Genomic DNA, 23185 nt, shown 5'->3' with positions numbered 1-23185 from the left:
AATCTCCCACTTCAAATTCTTCTGGATTATTTAACTCTGCCTCTTTTTAATATCATATCATCTTTCTACTTGCTGTGACACACAGTTTAGCACATAAAAATAGTGCTTCTTGTACTGTGCCATCCAGAAAGCCCAAACATTTTAATTATAAGGAAAAACACCATACCTCTGCTAGCTTGTGCAGAAGTGCTCATGTCAAGAAACACCTCGGCACCCCTTATGCAAAACATGTTCTTTACTCCCATGGTGCACAGAGAATACACTCCTTAAGGTCCAAAATTGCAACAATAAATGTAACATATGCACCACATTACTTTCCCAACAGGATTGTTCGTGGGCATACTTCCTGTTACATTTATCATTATACAATTTATTACTATGAGAGTTTAGTTTCAATAGGACTAGCAACATAAAAGAATACTGAGTCCAGAACTCCCTTCTTGTTTATTATTTATAGTACCTGAATATTTCTAATCCAATTGGATTTTCAAATTTCTCTATTTTCCTCAATAACCACAGTATGCCCAATTCTGGGACAATGTTACATAGTGCCTTATTCAGCAAATAGTCATGTTGATATTAAAAGGACTATTTGCAGAGTAAGTTACTATCCAGTGTGAGTAAGGGTGAATATTTTTTGAAGGAGATATATCTAAGTTATAGTTCTTTCCTTGTTTCCTCATAGCTCAGTTGGGGCAAGGGAGTGTAATTTGCTGCTGACCTACACCCGCAACAAATTACAACACACACACCCCTCCCACTTGCTCAGCTGCACTGACCAGTGAGTGAGGGGTGGATCCAAAGTTCTGCCTATTCCATGCCAATGCAGCATCAGAATGCAAGGTCTCGGTAGACTATGCAGGAGTGTAAGCAATGTTCTTACTCCCTTGCATAGGTATGAATCCAAGTCCCAATCTAGCCTGAAATCTGTTACGCGTTCCACCACCACTCAAAAAAAAAAGTTTCCATCAATACAAATTCTTGAAGATGATTAATGTTACTTGGGGAAATTTATGAACAGTTATCTTTTGAAAGGAATATATGTGTCTTTCTATATTAGAAAGAGAGATAACTAATAGTGGTATGTAGAACTGGCAGTTGAGGTGTTCTGAGATTGAGAACACATCCAGGAATCAGGCAGCCAAGACAAAATACACAGTATTATCATTAGATAGGCATAATGGTGCATCGTACTTATATTTCAATAGAAATTAAACAAAAATAACAATTCTTAAAGTAATGCAGGAGATCATTTTAAAGTCCAGCCACGAAACCACATCAGAGTTTAAAAAAACACACCTCCAGCAGGACAAGCAAGACCATTTTTGTGCTGTTATTTCAGTCACTGGAAATGTTTCTCACTCGTATTAGCTAAATTCCATAAGGATATATATAGCCTGTAATTTACGTATAAATGAGGATATATAACACTGCAACAGTATTTTGTTCTGAATAACCACAATTCTGAAGTACGCCAGTGCTGCTATATGAAGATAGGCTCCTTTATGGCAGCATTTTAAAGGCTGCATTTGGAGCTGGTTCAGCTTTAATTTTCCATGTACCGTAAAAGCCTTTTCAAGCATAAAAAAGGGGGTGGACAGGCCACAGTATAAACAATGGACCCAATAAAGTGACAGCACAAATGTTTAACAAGATTGAAGGAGACTATCATAGCACACCACCATGAAATGAAGGGCTTTAATTTTGTGGAAATGCCATTATAAAAGGAGAAGCAGCATTGTATGCTAAAGCAGCTTGCAATGTTTATCTCATATTTAAATAATTAGTTGCAGGTATATGCTCATTCAGGATTTGCCTAAGCAAAGTTTGCAAATAAACTGAAATTAACGACAATGTAAAGCTCTGCACTTGCAGTGGTAGCAATTGAGGGACTAAGAGGGTATTATTTTAGCTAGTTCTTGTCTATATTACAGCTGAGTGGTGATTTTTGGATTGCTTCCTTTGTCAACAAGCACTTTTTCTCGGTATAGGGAAAGCACTGACATTTTCACCAGTCTTGGGTAAAGCTAGGATAAAAAATTATCTCCTTGCTTCTATATGGCGGTCAACAATAAAAAGCTGGTTTGGTCAGCGAATGGTTTTAGTATTAGTGAAAACAAAGGCCTAGCTTTTCAAAAACGGACGCCTAAAGTTAAGCTCCTAAATCCTTATTTAGACACCTAAATACGTTGCCTCATTTTTAACAGTGCTGAGTGCCCAGCAGCTCCCACTGAAGTCAAGTGAGCAACTTCTGTCTTTTCTGTTATTTTAGAGGAAAAAAATTCTGACCAATTGGAGGTTCAGGAATTGGCCTGTTTGAACAGACACCTTAATAGGACATCTAAATGCAACCTTTGGATGCTCATATTGGCAATGAGGCACATTAAGGACTAGATCCGCTGCCTCCTGAAATCAAAGGGAAGACTCCTATTGACAGGCTTTAGATCAAACCTTAAAAGAAAGTGCCAGTCTGACAGTTCAGACTGGAAACATGGAGCTCCATTTGAAAACTAGTCTCTACGAGCCTAGTTCTGGTGATGTTTAGTCTCTCCTTTCCACTGCTGCAGCTCAAGTACTTTTACCACTGGCTTTGTCTCTCTATGTTCAAAATCAATTTAATCAGTGACTTTGCTATTCTCATGTCCCAGATGTGGATTGCTGCTGAGGCTGACTCACTAACAACACTGGAGCTGACCATCAGTGTACACCTAAATACTAAGAAGCTATAAATAACAATGACCCCAGAGATTTATACCCAGCTCCAGCTCCCTGCCTATTCTAACCTCCAAAAACAATAGTTTGACTGAACAAACAATACCAAAAACCCTGAGATTTCCCCACGGTGTTAGTGAAAGGGCTCCAGCTGGCTTCACAAGGCAAGAGAGGATGGAATTCTGTCTATAACTTAACCCTAATGAAACTCTATACAGCAAGCAGAAACCTCTTGTTATTTGCTTAGGGATCCTCACTGGATCTGATGCGTCAAACTACAGAAAAGAGCATTGCTACAGCCCATTAATATAATTCTGTTCAAACTGATCAACCCGCTGTGTGCAAGCTGTTATTCTAGCGTTTTAAATAATGAAGAAAATTCTTACCAAGGCACAACAAAGCAATTGGACACCTTAGTACAAATAACTGTGGTGCAAATGTACTGAAGCTTAAGTTGGCAGCATGGCATCAATTTGCTTGTTTAATTCATAAGCATTTTCTTTTAAAGACCAAGGACCAGTACCCCAGGCATCCCAGAACAGTGCTCAGCATGCCTGAGGAGAGGAAAGGACATAACCTTCAGAACTTACAAGAGCCTAATTTCTCTCTCACTTACTTTGGTGTACATCAAGGGTAACTCCAATGAAGCCAACAGAGTTACACTATGTAAATACAATGGGTGCGATAACAGGATCAGGCCCCACTTAACAGGCTGTTATATCAAATATATTGGAAATTTCCAAGAGAGCTCACTACTCAGACTTAACTTGGACCTAATTTGGAGTAAGCTCACAAACCATGTCTGGAATTCTATGTCCATTCCTCCTTTGTAACTGAGCTGCCATTGTCTGACACGGGGCTACCTTTCCTCAGGGTGCATGCAGATTACATTACTTTGTTCCCCATGTGATCTCAATGCGTTTTCTAGATTGCAAGCTGAAAAATAAGGTGTTGTTTTGGCAAGTACAAGTGCCTGAAAATTTTGTCTTCCTTTCTTCAGTTTTTCAGATGTTTTTATGTGGCGTGTAAGTATCAACAGGTGTGGTGAAATGTGAAGAGACATGTGGCAAAGAAGCAATTGCTTTCACAATTCTCTGTTCCTTGCAGAGAGATGCTGCTCTTGGTGTTACTTAGGGTACGTCGACACTTAAAACACTACAGTGCGTCAGTGTGAACACTGCATATGGCGATGGGAGGGGTTCTCCCGTCAGCATAAGTAATCAACCTCCTTCAGAGGCTGTAGCTAGCTCAATGGAAGAATTCTTCTGTTGACCTACTGCTGTCTGCACTGGGTGTTAGGTTGGCTTAACCATTACTCAGGGGTGTGAGTTTTTCACACTGCTGAGCAATGCAGTTAAACTGACTTAATTTTCTAGTGTAGAGCAGGCCTTAGGCTGTACCTCTAACTGCACGGTGGCTTAGTCAAACAGGCAGAGCAGCTTGTGAGCAAGCACAGTGCCACCAGTACAGACGTAGATAAATATAGGGAGTTAGAACACTATCGATGAACATCTCGTTTGCTGACTATGGAGACTCTCTCAACAGATAGAACTAACGGTCCCAAACATGGGCCACTCAGATTACGTGATCTCTGTACTGTTTTGGTAGTTGTATTTAGGAATTAGAGAGAGGAGAGGAAAAACAAAGAAACTTGGTTCCCCATTGATGCAGCATCACACCTGTCCGTGCCTAACAACTAGTCCCTCCCCTACCCCCTGATGCAGAACATACAACTTTTGGAACTGACTTCTGTAGCTTATGCACTCATCTAAGCAGTATCCCATCTCTGTAGCAGACCAAGGTTTCGCAGCCCACTCATGTAGGTCACAAGCCTGGACACTCAGATAGAGTAGGAAACTCTGCAGCAGACAACCAGATGAAAAATAGAAAGGAACATATGTTTCCCAATCCCAAAGATGGGCAGGATCTTAACTTAGCCCTTAGTTGGCAGCTGAATAGCACATAGCCGCCAAGTTGTTCATCAGGATCTCAACTACTATACCCGACGTAAAATCTGCAGGACAAAAGTTACTCCAGCCAAACCTATAGATAAACAAATATTTTCACAAGTCATTAGTGGTTTTGCGTGCCTCAGTTTCTGAGTGATCAATTTGAGAAACCTTAAATGGGCATGATTTTCATAAGGTGCTGAGCATCTGAAATCGGGGCCTGTTGTGTCTCAGTTTGGGCACTCAAAAATGTAGATACTCAACTCTTTTTAATGTGGTGACCCACCCCAGAAATGTCTAAATAAATAAATAAATAGCTATGCAAAATTATAGAGGATGAAAGTTGCAAGATGTGAACTCCTCAAAACTCATTGTTGCATTGGTTCCATCCTTTCAGGGAATGTGTTAACATCAGGTGAACTACCCTCACACTTCAAGCAATGGACCCTTCAAGTCAGGAGCTCAGACACATTAGTAGCATGGAGAAACTCGCAACTTCACTACTGCTGTATCTGATTTTTTTTTTTTTTTTTTTAAACAGATAATTCATTTAAAAAATGTTTGAAAGAAAACTGAAAAAATACAAACAATAAACCAAGAGGAGAGTCAGTTTATCTCAAAACACACGGTAGTGTTCAATTTATCAGCTGTTCTGCATTTGCTCCACAGTTTAGTTAATTGGTGCACAGTTCTTACAGTTCTCTTAAATAATGAATCTGTAAGGCACCGGGCTTGCTGCCAATTAGCTTTTAACTCCAGCTCACATTTTCTGGATAGATTAGATATTAAACCTGTTTCACAGAAGACACAACATCCTTCACATTGCATCACTAAATGAACATCTGTTGCTATAGTGCCTTGGCGTTATTTCCTAGACAACCACAGAAGTGCCAGCAGCGCTTCCTCCCACCATCTAGCCCAGTTAATTTTCAACATAGGTTTTTAAAAGAAGCTGGCAAATAAAGAGCAATGCTAGCAGAGTTCAAAATTTCCCTAAGAACCCAGTTCTGCAAAGCACCAAATGTCCCCTGTGAAGTTCTGACCGCAGGAGATGGGGGGTGCTTGGCACCTTGCAAGATTGGCACAGACAGATGAAAGAGGGAACACCACTAAACTATCAACATTTTCCTGATCTGGTTCAGGCTATTTTCATAAACACACAAGTAAATGATCCTTCATAAACCTTGTCCTTCACAGCTGTTCCAGTTGTGGCATGTTTCACAGAAAGTTAAACTGCATCAAAGTAAACTGTAAAGTTTGTTGTATTGGATCAATCTTAATAAACTTTAAATAAATAAAAAAATGAATAAAAAATTATAATGGGCATACTGCATTATCTCAGAATCCCATTATCTGTATGATTAAATATGTAATTTATTTTAATGGCTTTAGTTTTGTCTTTTATTTATTATTGGGAACTATACTCATTTTCCCCCTTTCCTTCAGATGATGCATTATAATTCATTAAATAAATGCCTCTGCAGCTATACTATATACTGTACGGTATAACCAGAGATGGTCCATTACTCCCAAACCCAGATCCTGAACCACATTTTGAGGATGGTCTCTATTTCTTAAAGGGCCAAAACAAAAATTCCAAATCCAAATATCCTCAGACTGCAAAGAGTTAAAGATCCACATCTGGATTTTGTGGCTTGGTCCCTACTCTAGCTACTACACAGCCATGCTTCTGTCATGATCTTAGCAGGGTCAGTAACATATTATGAACAGGGATCCTAGTTTTCCATGTTAGAAAAGCCAAAAGTCTCTGATAAAAAAACCCCATAAACATCCGCATTTTTCCAGGATTAAAATGAAACACTGAACTTTAGTTTCCCTAGCCACAATATATATAGGTATCAGTTGAACTAGAGTGACCATACATCCTGTTTTGGCTGAGACAGTCCCATTTTTAAGCCCTGTCCCGGACATCCTGATTTTTTTGGAAAAACTGGGCATTTGTCTCCTTTGCTCTTGCTAACGGATGATCTTCAGATGGCAAGAGCAAAGGGGACAAATGCCCAGTTTTGCTAAAAAAGTGGGACACCTCCCCCCTTCCCCGAGGGGGGTGCAGAGGAAATGGAGCAGTGACGCCAGGCACTTGGGCTCAGGCAGTTAGTCCCACGCAGTGTCCCATTTTCACTTTGGGAAATACGGTCATCCTGACTTCAGTAAAATTTAGTTAATAGTTAATATGTTATTATAGTTAGTTAATATAACATTAAAATGAGGGTCCGGCTGGAGAATCTTGCCTATGTGCTCGGGGTTCTACTGATCGCCATATTTTGGGTCGGGAAGGAATTTTCCTCCAGGGTAGATTGGCAGAGGCCCTGGAGGTTTTTCGCCTTCCTCCGCAGCATGGGGCAGGGGTCGCAAGCTGGAGGATTCTCTGCGACTTGAAGTCTTTAAATCACGATCTGGAGACTTCAACAGCTGAGTTAAGGGAAAGTGGGTGGGTCAGCTTTTGTGGCCTGCACCATGCAGGAGGTCAGACTAGATGACCACATTGGTCCCTTCTGACCTTAAAGTCTATGAGTCTATGTTCTTATTTTTTCACAAAATGTAAAAACGAAAGATTCTCTGTAAAAACGCAAATTCCACGTTTTTTCATGGCAAGTGGATTTCTAAGATCCCTGATTATGGCCCACCTAGCAACAGCTTTCAGAACTGGTCTTCTTCCATGTTTTTAAAAATAGGCTGATGTATCAAAATAGTTACATAAAATGGAGTGCAAATATTTGTGGGACTATCCTCTTTAATGTTGGGAACAGAAAATAGAACACAAATGCATCCGAAGAAGTGGGTTGTAGCCCACGAAAGCTTATGCTCTAATAAATTTGTTAGTCTCTAAGGTGCCACAAGTACTCCTGTTATTTTTGCAAACACAAATACTGTTGTTAATCGTACTACAGACTATTCATCTTCAAGTTTACAATGAGTGGCTCTATTTGCAAGACTGTGCAGGGTACACCATCACTTAAGATGGTGTAGCCTGCTCCACCAGTGCAGCTGACTTGCTCCTCAGCCCAGCACAGAGGGGAGGTGGTGGAGCTCTGGGTCAGGCTCCTCCCTGTCCCTCGACAGCCTCTTTGAAGCACTGTGCACCCATTGGGCTGTTCAGGGACTGCCACTGTTGTAGCCCCTTTTGCAGGCCATGCAAGAGGAGAAGGTCCTTGTGCACTCCCATCCCCCTGCAAGCTTGTGTAAGGGCCTGTCACAATCTCAGTCCAGGGTAGCAAAATGCAATTCAGGAAGTCTCCAGAAAGGGAGCAGTGGAATGGCACGTTGAAGAGAGGCAAACCCATCGGAGGTTTTGTAAAATGTCTGTATTAGTGAAGCAGAAGCACATATGGATTCTATAAAAGAGTTGGTGCAGGAATGTACTGGGGTGCTGAGAGGACATGCTGGAAAGTACTGAATGTCTGGGGGCGGAGGGGGAGAGTTGTATGGGGTACATTAGAGGTCCTACAGGGATCTCATTATGGGCATCTCTCCAAGTTGGGTGGGAGCAGACAGGGAGTCTCTAGATGGGTGCAGGATCCTCTCAAGTCCAAAGCTGGAAATGGAAGAAGCTGCACAGCTCCGGGGAAAAAGCTACTTTACATATCACTTGTTGATAATCTGACAATAAATCCAGAGCGGACCTGGGCATTGACAAGGTTATGCAGGTCGATTTGTCCACACTGCACCTGCCTCTTAAACCTGGCATTTACTAATGGCAGCTGATGTTTTGCCAAGTGATGCTGCACAATGAGGCCCTAAAAGCACTATCCTTGTTATTTTTATTTTTTTAAAATAACGTGGCCCTTTCGAGAGGAAAGCCAATTATTTTTATTATGTTGCTCCACCCCAGTACTCTGTGGCAAAGACTCTGCACAAAGTCAAAACCCAGTTAATCATCTGCCGTTCTAATCTGAGATTTATTTAAACTGGATGCTAAAGTCTCCCTGGGAGCTACCTGGGATTTATAAGCTGTTCTCTCCCCCCAACAGTTATAGAGTAGCCAATGGCTAGATGTATCAAGGTAGGACCCTATAGGACAGGGGTCGGCAACCTTTCGGAAGTGGTGTGCCGAGTCTTCATTTATTCACTCTAATCTAACGTTTTTAGAAGGTCTCTTTCTAGAAGTCTATAATCTATAACTAAACTATTGTTGTATGTAAAGTAAATAAGGTTTTTAAAATGTTTAAGAAGCTTCATTTAAAATTAAATTAAAATGCAGAGCCCCCCCGACCGGTGGCCAGGACCCGGGCAGTGTGAGTGCCACTGAAAATCAGCTCGCGTGCCATAGGTTGCCTACCCCTGCTATAGGAGCAGAGGGGTGTATGTGTGTGGAAATCACTGGATGGAATGAAATACACATAGGAGTATTTTTAAAAGATTGGTTTTGGCCACCAGACAATGCCCAAGGTGGAAATGGCAGAAGGAACCCATCAGACACCTACCACATGAAGAATGGCGTGGGGAGATTTCATTTTTCATTAATATCCACATTTTTGAGCAAAAGAATCCAGATCAAAACCAAAATACAAATACAGCCTCCACACAGAATACCTCAGTAAATTCCATCCAGTGGTCATGGACTTCTCTGAGGCTGCACAGTGGGATTTGGCCCATGGTCTTCACATAGTTTGTATGGGAGGATTTTGGTCATTGTTTGAGGTTGTTTACAGATATCATAGCAAATGCCAATAATATTGGTGAAAGAAACAAGAATGTAAACCATACAAAAACCATACTGTACTCACCACGTCGCCTGTCCCAGGGTTTTCCATAATAACTGGGGGCAGCAGTAACCCTGAAGGAGACGTTGCATCTGGGTTGTGAGCCCCGGTGCCTCCTCCTATCAAGGAAACCACACCATTGCAATCCACTGAGCTGTTCCTCTTGCCATTCTGCATGTAGTTTGGAGTAGGAGGGTGAGAGCTATGGCTTGCTTGACTTTGCATGCTTGAACGTCTCCCAGTCCTTGGAATTAAAAGTGAGCCACGCTGGCTTTCATTTTCCCCGGCAGTGCTGATCTCATCGTCGGCAAAATCTGTTTCGGAGCCAATGTCTCTGCCACGGAATCGGAAACTGAATATACTTCCATGGCTGGTTCTGCGCTTCACTGAGTTTGCATTTGGACCATAGCTAATGTCAAGGAGAGTCTGGAAGCCCCCAGAAAGGAAAAAGGGGAAAAGAAGTAACATTTTGCAACACAGTTTTCAGAATGATGAAGGTTTTGAGTTCCTCCATCTACTGCGGGAGATCAGTAAGTCCCTTTTAAATCAAGTGCCTCAGATAAGGATTTACTTTAGATGTATTAACCTCAATACAGTTTTAAGATTTAATAACCATTCCTAGCCATGAGGTATTTGTTTAATACATGGCTGTTAAACATGTACTGAAATGTAAAGGGCCAAGGCTGTGTTCACTTAGTAGCAGAACACTTTCTTTGCTCCTGCTCCCTCTCCATGCGATTAGAGTGAAAGGACATGGGGGAGGGAGACGAGAAGTATAAGAGTGGTGTGGATTGGTGAATCCAGCCCCAGTTGAAGGTGTCACAGTACATCTTCACAGGTGGCTAAGGAACAAACTTTGAAGTGAGAGAGCAAGAGATAAAGAAACAAGGGAAGAAATGAATCGTAGGGAGAATGAGAAGAAGCGGAGGGAAGAGGAAGAGAATGAAGAAGAGAAAAAAAAAACAGAGTGAGAAGAGAAGAAATGGTGGATTCTGGAATAGTTATCCCAATGTAAGTGTATCACCATCTCTTTCAAGGGGCAGATCATCTAACTACAAGGCAATATCCCTTGTACTTAAACAATGGCTCTTTTGATGATACACTGAATCAGCTAAAGAGAGACTACAAACCTGAGAAATCACCAGCAGTGATTAAGCCCAACATTGAACATCCTTTAAAAAAAAAACCCTAAAAAGGAACACTGCCTTACTGAAAATAGTGTTTGGAAATGCACACAGGCTTAGAGCCTGTAACTCTTCTCTCCTATCTCTAAAGTAGGAATGAATTAAGAGAGAATATTTGGTGGGGAAATATAGGTTGTTTTTTTTTATCTTTGTGGCCTGTACTTAATTACTTCCATCTGAACTTTTTTCATGGTCCAAATCTTTATTAATAAGGATCGAAATGTTCAGTATCTACCATCTCAGTCAAACTTTCTGGGCTTGATTCTGATCTCACACAAGATATACACTATTGACTCCAGTGGAATTATTCCTGATTTACACTGGTGTAAGTAAGAATTATAAAAATTCAGGCCCACTGTATAAAAAGACACCTCATTTTGACTGAGACCATTTACTAAATGGTCAAAAATCCATATCTGGGTTTCCATGATACAGTCATTGAAACTGATTCCTGATGGCAGTGTGCTTACAGCAGCTCAGATTTCATTTGAATGATGATGATTCAGTCTTATTCCCTCAAACCATGCCAGGCACAGCCTTACAAAGATGATTTACTATAAGCTTCGAAATGTTACTTCCATGTTCCTCATGCATATGACATCCAGGGGCGAAAAATGAAAACAAGAAATATAACCTAAGAAACACATTAACAAGTGTGCAGCTCTGGTTCATTCTGGTATTTGGTATCTTGAAACCCACTCAGAATGAATCAAAACAGCAATTCTAGCATTAACAATTGTATAATTAGTAATGCAACCCACTCAATTAATTAAACAATATCAAGAAAACCCTCTCAGGATAAAAAACCCTAATGTGTCATGCATAAATGTTGTGAGCTGGGGAGTCATTAATTTGTCACATCTACTTACATCACTTTCACATTTTCCATGCACTTTTTTATGGTTGCCAAATGTACCTAAATTTACTGACAAAGTATTGAAAGACTTAGCCCATTACATGGCTATTCAAAAACAACAAATAAACTGCTTTAAACTTTGCCCCCTATTAAGCGTAGACAAATGTTAATATCTGAAACCATCATCAGTATCATCACTATCTGCAGATTTACATTCACACATATCAATTATATTAACAGAATAACTTTTTAAACAATGGGCTTACCCATATTCTTTTTTTTCCATACAGTATAAAGTGAAAACAATTCCAGAACATTTGTACTGAGAGGTGATAGGCAAAAGATTAAAAAGCAAAGAAAACTTTTCAAGTGTCCGCTGTACATCATTAAAAAGCAAAAAAGGCACTAGCCCATTAGTAGGGATATGGTTACCATAACTGGATGGATTACAATTTACAATGAACATGTTACCATGAAAATAAATGAGACTGGGGAAATTTTGAAATGTTTTAAAAAACAAACAAACAAAAAAGTGACAAAAATGCTTTAGTGGGCATTTTAAAAGATGATTTCGAAATTAGAGTAGATAAGTTTCTCTCCACAATTATAACATATAGAATTTGTGCAAGCTAGTCACAGTGCTCAGTGTTTGATCCTTGTTTATTGTTAAAGGTTTTTTTGTTTTAATTACAGTACTACCATTCAGAGCCCTGATTATTCACCAAGGTACAGAGTGAAACAAATTGTCATTGACATTTCAGATAATGACTTACCATTCTTCGCTGACCACAATCATACTCAGATTTGGGAACCTTTTGGTCTTCCCCATAATCTTCTACCCCCAAGGACCTCTTTTTCGTTCTCCTATTTCTTCTCTCTTTGGCATTTTTGGATGCTAAAGGTGACATTTCAAATGAGCTAAGTGACATTGAATCAATTCCTCTAGCAGCCAGTGCCTAAAAAAATGAACATAGCAGATATACCATTTGCAACTTTAGGATGTCAGTAAGTAATAATGATTATTCTTTTTGGCAATTAGTTTTCATTGATAAGTTTCAGCTCACGGTGAAGGTTAAAATTATATAAAAAGGGATTGGTCACAATATTTAACTAACTGTAAAAATACCCCATTTGACTTACCATGGTCTTAAAAAAATTCTATCAGCTCCCTCATTTCAACACTGCAATAATCTAACATCTCCACTTATCTACTTGATGACTCACCAGCAATACATTCAGGATACTAAGTTTCCAGTCTAAAACTGTAAGGGCACATGTTCATGTCATGTTCTCATCCAAGCAGTTTTCTCCTTGCTTGTGCTTAGGCAGAGGCGTGGCAATATACAATAAAATAGTTCTGAAGTACTCAAGAATGAGATTCTTATATATTTCAACAGCTAGGGCTCCAATGCGGACAGACAGCACAATGTGTGTGCGTGCGCGCGCGCGCACACACACACGAGTCATACGTATGCCTTCCATCCAGAATAAACGAGACCGGTAGAATTTTAGGCCTACCAAGCCTTGGCAGTGCCCCTTTAATCAAAAAGGGTGAATCAGAGTGGAGCCCAGCTGGCTACCATTGGGCTGTGCATTGCAAGATCTCTGTACTCTTCACAGGATGATACTAATAACACTAGGTACTTTGGCTGACACATTTTTATAAGTGAAATCTTATCCCAAGCAGTGACAGCGCCAGCTCTGATCAGGGATCCGAGGCGACAAATGCAAACCATGGGTGTAAAAGAAGATAAGACAGACTTTTCAACTCCACATGCCTCTGCATCATGTTCTCCACGTCAGCTATCTCATGGAATCACTGCACAAAAATTCTGATAACAGGAGAGCTGCTAGAAACCCAGCTGCAGCTGAATTCAAAAAAGCCTGCCAGCACAAATCAATGGTCTTGAAAAGCCAGTGGAAAGCCAGGAAAGAAAAATCAAAATATTAGAAAAGAAGCTGCAGACCCATGATGAAGCATTTGATGAGAGTTGGGGATTCTCTCAGGCACGAACAGGGAGTTTTGCACCTCCAAAGAGACTACTGAAAACTTGGTAAAAATCAGACTTGAGCAAAACAAATAAGATTAATTTTGGGGGTGCCAACCAACTGGAAAGAGCCACATCCATTGATTATCTACTAAGCAGGGCCCCTATTTGCAGGTTCTTTGCCAGAATACAGAAGGTATCAGATAATCACTGAACAATGCTACAGGTTCCCAGGTATAGTGGAATTAATAAATCTTCATTGTTATTTTCTGTAAGCCACCAGACTCAAACAAGCAATCACCCTTAAGAAACAGAACATACCCCCACTCCCACAGGCCTCAGTCAAAGTAATGCAGCAAGTTAACATTTGTAAAAAGAATCAGTCATGTATTTTAAGGAGTGGGGGCAGCTCTATTATCCTCCATCAAACAGATTACAACACAACAGCAAAATTTAACTCTTTTGGGACACATATTCCATGAACAAACTTCTTAGAGCAGAGAAGAAGAGGGAGGTTTCAGACGCTTTTCTGGGGCTTTGTTCTCATATGACATTGTATTTCTAAAGAAGTGCCTGTGTAGCTCAAAAGTTTGTCTCTTTCACCAACAGAAGTTGGTCCAATAAAAGATATTACCTCCCCCACCTTGTCTATTTGAGTCAACTGATTTAATTGGTATGCTAAGGTATTTTCCCTCTCCTAGACTCAATGACTCTTTTGGAGTTAGCTTCAGTCATAGGAATGTGTTGGACCAATAGCATAAGATGACTGATCAGCCCCAAGCAGGCCTCTCAATTAGAGCTGCGTTCTCTTTGTATCACTTAGCATAAGTGCCATTCTGAACAGTTTAAATTTTCCTTTCTGCTTGCCATAACATTTTCTTTATCTCCAAAAATGGTGCTATTAAGGTTGCCCTACTCTTCCCAGTATGATACTTTGTTTTCAGTTGCTTATAACTTTGCCAAACTTGTAACTGTTTGGGGTGAAATTTTCCATGCTTGCCTCAGGCTGAATTTTTTTTAGAAAGTTTCAGCCAAAATGATGAAGCTGTTTCTGAGAATGAGGCTAAGAAAAAAATATGTTGTTTTGCCCATGATAAATAATTCTGGTGACCTTTTCTTTAAGAAGCTCTAGTGTCCCCATGCTTTGAAGGGAAGGACTTGAAATTTGAGAAGGGGCCTTTGCATCAGAGATGTGCCTTTTGCTGTTCTGTGACAATCTGCCCGCATTTGGCTAAGTTATAAGCCTTTGAAAAAAATCACAGTTTTCACATGCTCAGTAGACACTTGCTAGAGCTCAGCAATTCAAATCCCTAAAGAATTTGTCTGCACTGGGCATGTTCCAGCCTGGGGGATGAGCAAGATTTTCCCTGCATTTACAGCTCTGGGTTATGGTGGGCCAGGGTTAGACACCGGAACTGAGAGCAGGGTGCCTCTCCTGGGTTCTCAATGATCCCTCTGCTGGGCATAGGCAGCATGGAGGAGGAAGCTGCCTGATTCAAATGCAGAGGAAAAAATAAAGACAGACACACCTGTGGGGGAGGAGAGTAGAGACAAAATTTGGTTGGGGGCTGGCAGGTGGGGAGGAATGGGAGAGACTGGGACTGCCTGGATGAGGACAGTGAGAGTCAGGGGCCAGAGACTGGAACTGGAAGCCAGGGGATGAAGACTGGGACTGGCTGGGCAAGGAGACTGGGACTGGGAGGGAAATAAAGGGAGGACTGGGAGCCAGTGGGTGTGTGGGGAGACTGAGATTGGATGAGGCACTGAGAAGAGACGGGGGCTGATTGGGCCAGGAGTAGTGCTGGGAATGAATGCAGCAGGGGAAGGAGTTGGGGTGTGGGGAGCAGATGTGACCAGGAGCCCAAGTTAAATCAAGTTCCATTTCATGTTGTGGAAAGCTTAATCTCAGGAAGTACCTGTTTACGTGTCTGTAACATAGGATTTTATCTGTACAGGGAGTCCTCGGACTTACGACACAATTCGTTCCTCAGAATTGCGTTGCAAGTCGAAACCGCTTTTCCCATAGCAATCAATGGTATGAAGGAGGGATTGGATCCTGAACCAAAGCTTGATACACTATTTTCACCACAATAACCCAGATTTTTGTACTAAATGCATTATAGATGTCTAATGTTGCAACACCAATGTATTTACTGTACACTGTATTTTGTAAACAGCATTCAAATAAACATATAAACTCACATATGTTGTTCAGAATGCCGGCAACACAGGCTCAGAAAGCCAGGGAGAACGGCACACATGCTGAGCCTCAGCCAATCACTGTTCAAGCTTTCTGACTGGCTGAGCCCGGGGCTGTGAACCAATCAAAAACAAGCGGCGACTCTACCCAGCAACAAGCTATCCTGCTGCCTCGAAGCCAATCAGAAGCGACCCCTTCCAGCTCCATCCCAGTATAACGCAACTAGGAAGTGATTTCAAGCAAACTTTATGCAAATCGAGTGTCATAAGGGCAAAACAAGCGTCGTAAGGGTGAAACGGACAGTCAATTGAAAAGCGTCGTAAGTGGCGTCTGACGTAAGTCAGGCATCATAAGTCCGAGAACTCCCTATATAGGCCCAAAATTGTAAATATTTTAAACAGGTGACCCTACATATTCTCTCATTTGTCAAACAATAGGATATTAATAGTGGTTTGAAACTGTAAGATTAATAAAGCAAATGGAAAAAGAATGTTAGTTAACATGTACGGAAGAGAAGTGTGGCTACTTTAATCCAGTTCCACACACAGTTTTTGTTCCCATGTAACTACTGCAGTTAGGGGCATAATGTTTACCAAAGCAGATGTACGGTACAATCACTAGTACGGACACAGATAGACCAGTATAAAAATGCCTTATATACCATACCAATATCACTGTGTCCATGCTGTTGGGCGGGTGGAGGGTGTGGGGAAGTTGCACAATTTTAACTATACTGGTAGAGGCAAAGCAGTACAGCTTTTGTGTGTAGGCAAGTCCTTACTGGCCACAAACATTATCATTACATTTCTTCTAGAAAAGATTGTAACCTCTCTGAACAAGACAATAACCAGCAACTCATTTTCAATAGAGCCCTTATTTCATTGGTCTTATATGTTTAGAATAAAGATTGAGTGTTGTTGTAGTGCATGTTCAGGCTAAGATTAACCAGAGAATAGTTTACAGACCTCCTGCTCTTTCTTTAACATTTCCATGGCTTCCCGAAACTTCCTTTCCTTTGCCTCTGTTTCAGCAATAGTGGCTTGGTTCTGCTCTTCATAAGCCATGGCTACTACAGCCAGGATCAAGTTGATCAGATAAAATGAGCCCAGAAAGATGACCAGCATAAAAAAGAGCATGTAGATCTTCCCAGCAGATCTGAGAGTCTGCAAGCACAAAAATAAAGAGTCTGATGCATAGTTAAGTTTAAAGTTTCGACAATGTTTTAAAAGACTTATATTTACTTTTAATTAAATTAGATTTTTGCTAACAGCCTGAACAGAAACCCGTTCAATATAAAAAACAATCACATCATAGGAAGTTACACTCTCCTCATGAAATTGCCGTGATCATTGTGTCATGCAGCAAGATGCATTTTTAAAATGAGTTGTTTTTCTCATGAATATCGTGTTTGAGTTTGTTCGCTAACAGATCAACTTATCAGCAATTGCAGAGAAAGCATTCTTCACCTAAAACGTCAGCACACTTTCCTTTGAATATAGACCTTCAGAGACTTGCCACCTGGGGATAATTTTCACGTGCTAATACAGAACCTGCCCTCAGACAGCGGTACATTTACTAAATGCTGATTGTTTAGCCTTCCTTTTTACAGTCGCAACTTGAACCTTCCAAATCGGTACCTGTAATTTTCCACCCATTAAATGAATTACAGTTATTTAATTGGCTTCTATTTCAATGTATTACTAGTTTTCATGCGATAAAAATAAATTGTGTAGATGGTGGCACAGGAAACTGGAGTCCTCCGTTTATTTGCAGAACTGTATAGCATGGCCTATGGCAGTACAGCCTTCCCTGATTTCTATACCAAAGTGCTTCAATCTTGACATGGAGAACCACATTTTCAGTGGGCACAAACCCATTTGCACACACAACCATGTGCATGCAATTTTGTGCCTAATTTCTGCATGCAGTTCCTGAGACTTGCACATACAATTACAGCAAATGCATGCAAGAATGAGTATTTAGTTGACCTGTCCATTTGCACACACAGGCCTGGTCTACACTAGGACTTTAATTCGGATTTAGCTGCCTTAATCCGAATTAACCCTTCACCCGTCCACACTACAGAGCCAGTTAATTCGAATTAAAGGGCCCTTTAAATCGATTTCTGTACTCCACCTCGACGAACGGAGTAGAGCCTAAATCGATTTTGTTAATTCGAATTAGGGTTAGTGTGGACGCACACCACCGAATTACTGTGTTTAAGTTAATGGGGTAGTGTGGCCGCACACCACCGAATTAATGTGGTTTAAAACCGAATTAAGGTGCTTAGTGTGGCCGCGCACAATCGAATTTATACAACCTGTTTCCCAAATTCGAATTATCTAAATTCAGATTAATCCTGTAGTGTAGACATACCCACAGTTGCTACAACTGTGCATGAAAGTTACAAGTTATTCTCAGACAATTTTTGCACATGAACCTCAGGGCCTCCTTGATGGAAAATTTGCTCTGGGGAGAGCACTCCTAGGTGTGTGGGTACAATTTAGTCTCCTTCTTCATTTAATTCGGTCAAGAAGCATGCCAAGGGAAGTGATGGTTTTTGTCAGGTGGAAACCATTCTCCTTTGAGCGGGACTGGGATCACCAACTCATTTTACATCAGCCACCAAACAGTCATTACATGATGACATCTTTCAGATTCAAACAAGTTACCCAATGAGAGCTTCTTTCTCCCATTTACCAATCCTCCTTAGCCATCCACTGACAATCATGTACTAAATATTCACTGCAGCAACTGACTAGGATGTACACAGGAGAGTCGTTCATTCTGTGTTTAACCACCACCAATTTTCTCCTAACTTCAACTACTGACTTTGGACTTGTCCACACAGTGAGTTAGTGCATAGCAAGCCAGGGCATGAATCTACATCACACTAGCTTGCCACTCACTAATTTGCTATGTAGCCCTTGTGCACTAAAAGTTCTGTAGTGCAGTTCAACATGCTCCTGTTTCACACAGCAAGATAGGGCGCATCAAGCTAGTCTGCTGTAGATTCACACCCTGGCTTGCCACACACTAACTCGCTATGTAGACAGACCAATATATTACTGTAAGTGGATGACTGATTTATTTGATGTTTTAACGAAAAAAATCTGATACCTGTTGATAGAGACGCTCCCAGCAATCCTGTGTCATCAGGCGGAACAAAGAGAGAAAGGCCCAGCCAAAAGTATCAAAGCTTGTATAGCCATGATCAGGATTTTCACCAGCCTTTAGGCATCTATATCCCGTTGGACAGGTGCTACAAATAATAATAGAAAATAAAGCTAATTACAGGTGGCTTCGATGTGGAGGAACTGGTTTTCCTACAGATGACACTGGCTGCTTTCAGTTGAAAGTTACAGCCATAGAAACATACAGGCAAGCTGTTCCATCTCATGTGAAAGTTCAGATTACATATTACATTTAAGGTTGAATGCTTACAGTACACAGAGAAGATCCACCCTAAACAGGTGAATTGAGGATTGATAACCAGGTCACTAACTATAACAATAAATAAGGCTTCTCTTACCCCTTACAATTATCTTGAGAACTGCTGAGATGCTGGAACAGATCCTCAGCTGGTGTAAAGTGACAAAGCTCCATTGAAGCCACTGGATCTGTGCTAATTTATGACACCAGAGGATCTGGCTCAATATTCTTATGTGACCTGAGCTGTCCACCCATCAGCCTGACCTTCTACTCACTCTCTGGGACCAGTGAACCTTTCATCTAAGTGCCCGACCCTTCAGTTCACTCACCAGAGGAGCCTGGGATTTCACATCCTCTCCAAGAAAAGTCCTTACCTAAACTGCTGCAATGACTTTTCTGCTTCTCAGGAAAGCTTCTAGTCTGTGCATCTTGCAAATTCCCTTATTACATCGCATGCCGCAAGCAAAACATTCTCTCATTAAATTTCACAACTCCTTACCATTTTTTTTCTAAAACACTATGCCATACACAGCAACAAAGTACATTAATTACAACTAACTCTACCAGTTACTAAAGCAACCATGTAAATAGCAATTTGGTAAGGGTACCAGATCCATCTAACAGGCAGGAAAAGAGGAACACAGCAGAACTTGCATGCCTTTTTTCACACAGTTGTTCCAGATGCTCTCTGTTTATGCTCTGGATAGGTAGGAGCCTAGTAAGGGTCTTATAGCTCTGTAAAAGCTCTGGTTGACGTGGTTAGGAATGGCTACAATAATGTGGCTTTGTGAAGGCATTTTAATGACAAAAAACAATTTCCAAGAAGTGTTTTTGAACAGAGCAATGTGCTCCGCATTGGAGTTGGTGAATTTGAACCTCTACCTGTGAAAAAGAAGAATCAAATTTCTCTAACTTGTCTATAGTCAGGGCTATTAATCAGCAATATCCAGTCAGCTGATCCTGTAAAACACTTCTTCACCAGTCATGTCGAGTGGCAAACATGTCCAACAAGTATGACCTGTCTTGTGACAGAATAATAAGAACCCTCTCACTCTATTACACAATAAAATGTTTCAGCCATAATTGCTTTTTAGCACAATGTTTAGCAAAACAAAATATAGACACCAAACCAAAAAGCAATAATAAATAAAAATAAAATAAAATAATAATAATAATAATTAATAAGTAGCAAATCAAAGTAAATCTTTGAATTCAAGCCAAAATTAGAATAGATTCAAGGTCAGCCATGTGGTGGTGGTGGGGGAGGAGTGTCACAGTACTGTTTCCTGAACAGAACAGCTATGTATATGGTATAGATTATATCTTTATATTACAAGGTAGCAATGTGATCTTGGGGTTGAGATAATTCTTCAGTGTATTGTCGGTGGTTTTGAAGTCTTCCAGTGCCAGACACCAATATTATGAATTCAACAACACTTTCAGAAGCTTAATCTAATATCATTAGTCAAGCACAAGGTTTTAAATAAATCTGCTTTGAAAGCCAAAAAACAAAAAGAAAGAAAGAAAGAAAGAAAGATTGAAGTTTTGCAAGATTCATCCATATCTATCTTTGCATGGGACTTTAGATGAAGGTAGAAACCCTCCACCCCATAGTTTACATTTTATTAACTGTGCAAATGAAAATATAATCAGATTTTGTGCGCTTCAGTGGAGCCCTACTGATTTACACCCTCTGAAGATCTAGTCCATATTGACTATGCTACATGAAAAAAGCAGAGACATTTTCAATTCTTTTGCTCCCCGTCTAAGAAAAGTATCTCCTTCTTGAGCTTTCCTACTTTGGTTCCCTTTGTTGAGATCCACAACTCCTGCATTACTTTGATTTTATCATTACAGGCTTGCAGAATAGGAAAAGGAATAAAAATCCAGCTGTTCTCTTTTCTAAAATCTATGTGTTTACTCTGAATTTGTGGTCTGACCATTTCCTTTGTGCAACATAAACTTTCAAGTAAGCCCCCTATCCCAACAGGATGGCATGTATTGTCACCAGGAGCCAGATATTCATTAGACTTCTGTCATTCACCTGATACTGCAGACACCTAACAGTGTCCATGGTATGCTTAGGATATTTTTCCAGTGATTTGAGGAACCAATCTTCTTGACTCTAAAGAAACATTCATTTTGTCTATTTTGAGGCAGCGAAGTTTTTGTAAGGCTCATTCCCTTTTTCAAGAAAAACTGACTAAACTTTGCTTGGGATTTTTTTTTTTTTTGATCCAAGCACGGAAAGGCTTTCCTCAGTTCTTCACTGAAAAACAATCCCAAGTGGTCCCACTGGGTTGTTTCACTGTGTTCTTGTTTATTTTAATCACCCAAAGAGAGCAGGTGCTGCTGAAACATCTGAAGAGAGCTGTATGTGGCTTGAAGGATATCATGTTTCATTAACTTTGGGCCTAGCCTTACTCCAAATGAAGTCAATGGAAGTTTTGCCATTGACTGCAAGTGAGCAAGACTTTTGTCTCCAAATACAGCACAGATAAAGGATTTCTGGAACGCTTTCTCTCTGGAGATTAAAGTCCAGAGAGAAAGTTCAATCACTGTTATGAATAGGTGAAAGGCTGTGGCTAAAAGAGAGGAAAATATTGAGTTGTTGGCCACTCACATCAAATCTCAGATAAGCCTCATAGCACCATGAGATTGGACTGCACTGCCACTAGAAGGTCCCCCTCAGATTCACTGCCTGGGATGACTTCTTTCTGGGTGGAAGGGAACTGGACCAGTTACTCATATGTACACGGGGCAGTTTACTGAAAGGGTGCCTGTTTTCTCTTTTGAAAAGCACTAGAAATGGTGCTGTAACCCTTCCTGGTGCTAAAGGGAGTGACAGAAACCTGGTCTAATATCTTCTGTTTGTAATACAATACTAATTTGTGCAAGTTTACTTATGCTTACAACTCCCTGCAATATGGCAGTCTTCCCACTAACATAAGATGACCTGACAGGTATATCATAGATTGCTAATACGAAAGAATCTTGTATGACCATGGAGTACACGTACAAAGTATGCTACTGGGGACTTGGCAGTGTTCAAACTTGAGGGATGTCAGTACTAAAACCATGAACCTCTATCACTTGAACTGAAGACCTCCATTAACCAATATCTGTACTAGCCTTTCATCCTTTTACACCAAAAGGAGACACTTGCTCGCACCTGAGATTCCCAGTGAGCCTACTGTAGAAAAACTCCCCCACAAAGAGTGGTGATCCATAGGATGTGCGTACAATTTAGAAACACTGCATGGAAAAGAAAATTTTTACAAGTGGCTGCGTTCTATGAAGAAGCCATAAGGGATCTGTTAGCTGGAAGGGCTCCAGTTTAAGATTATTCTTTGGGAACCATCCCTATTCCCTCTGAGGTGCTTTTCTTTTTAAAAGGGAATCTCAGGATTTCACTTAGGATGTTAAAGTCTTCCCCTTTGGATTTTCTAGCAGACTCTTTAGGCTCTATAGTGCCAGGAGAAAGAGTCTGACAGGATTTCACTGAGACTGGCAACCACAAGAAGCTACATTAATATAACATCCTTCACAGGGTGCTGTACAATTAATCACAATACAATTACAGTGTCATCGATTAAGAACAATTAAAAGCACCAATCTACCCATCCATCCATCAGGCCATAATCACCATAGTTTGCTGGCACCCGTACAGAAAATTAAAGGACCTAAGAATAAACCTCATTTTAAATAATGACACAGATTGGGCAGTCCAGGTAGTAATAGCTAAGGGACATAATTACAAAATGCTCTGGCTCAAGACTTTAATCTGGACAAACCCAGTAACCTGCTGATCCAGGCTGTAATGAACTACTCGGGCTTTACAGTGAAAGAAGATTGGTGAACAACTGTGTGTTGGATCACAGCATTTCAGAGCTTGAACATATACAAAGTGATAGCCATATGGTACTAGGAGGTAGCAATTCACAGCTGCTAATGTTGTCACCCCCCGAAGTCTCTAAGCACATGAGGGGCTGTGCAGAGGTCTGTACTCTCAATTGTCCTAGGTAGCAAAAGTCCAACTCCATCTATTACATATGATGGTTTATAAACAGACAGCAAAAGTTGGAGGCAAATAGACAGGTACAAACTGGACTATTTAAAGTTTAAAAACTGTGATAAGGA

At 40.6% G+C, this 23185-nt stretch overlaps 1 protein-coding gene across 1 annotated transcript in view; it reads right to left on the bottom strand.

The window, feature by feature from the left end:
• LOC112108022 (sodium channel protein type 5 subunit alpha) overlaps positions 1 to 23185 on the bottom strand; it is a 263352-nt gene that overhangs the window by 165042 nt on the left and 75125 nt on the right. Inside the window, exons 8-11 of the mRNA XM_026652176.2 lie at positions 18734 to 18875; positions 16579 to 16776; positions 12199 to 12381; positions 9410 to 9811 (exon numbers count right to left, since the gene is read on the bottom strand). Of these exons, the coding sequence (XP_026507961.1) occupies positions 9410 to 9811; positions 12199 to 12381; positions 16579 to 16776; positions 18734 to 18875 (925 nt within the window). The remainder of the gene's footprint in view (positions 1 to 9409; positions 9812 to 12198; positions 12382 to 16578; positions 16777 to 18733; positions 18876 to 23185) is intronic.

The sequence above is a fragment of the Terrapene carolina genome, unplaced genomic scaffold (assembly GCF_002925995.2).
Source record: "Terrapene carolina triunguis isolate 2854851 unplaced genomic scaffold, T_m_triunguis-2.0 Scaffold111, whole genome shotgun sequence".
NCBI lineage: Eukaryota > Metazoa > Chordata > Testudines > Emydidae > Terrapene > Terrapene triunguis.
The sequence above is the reverse complement of the archived record's forward strand: the minus strand, read 5'-3'. Positions and strand labels throughout refer to the sequence as shown.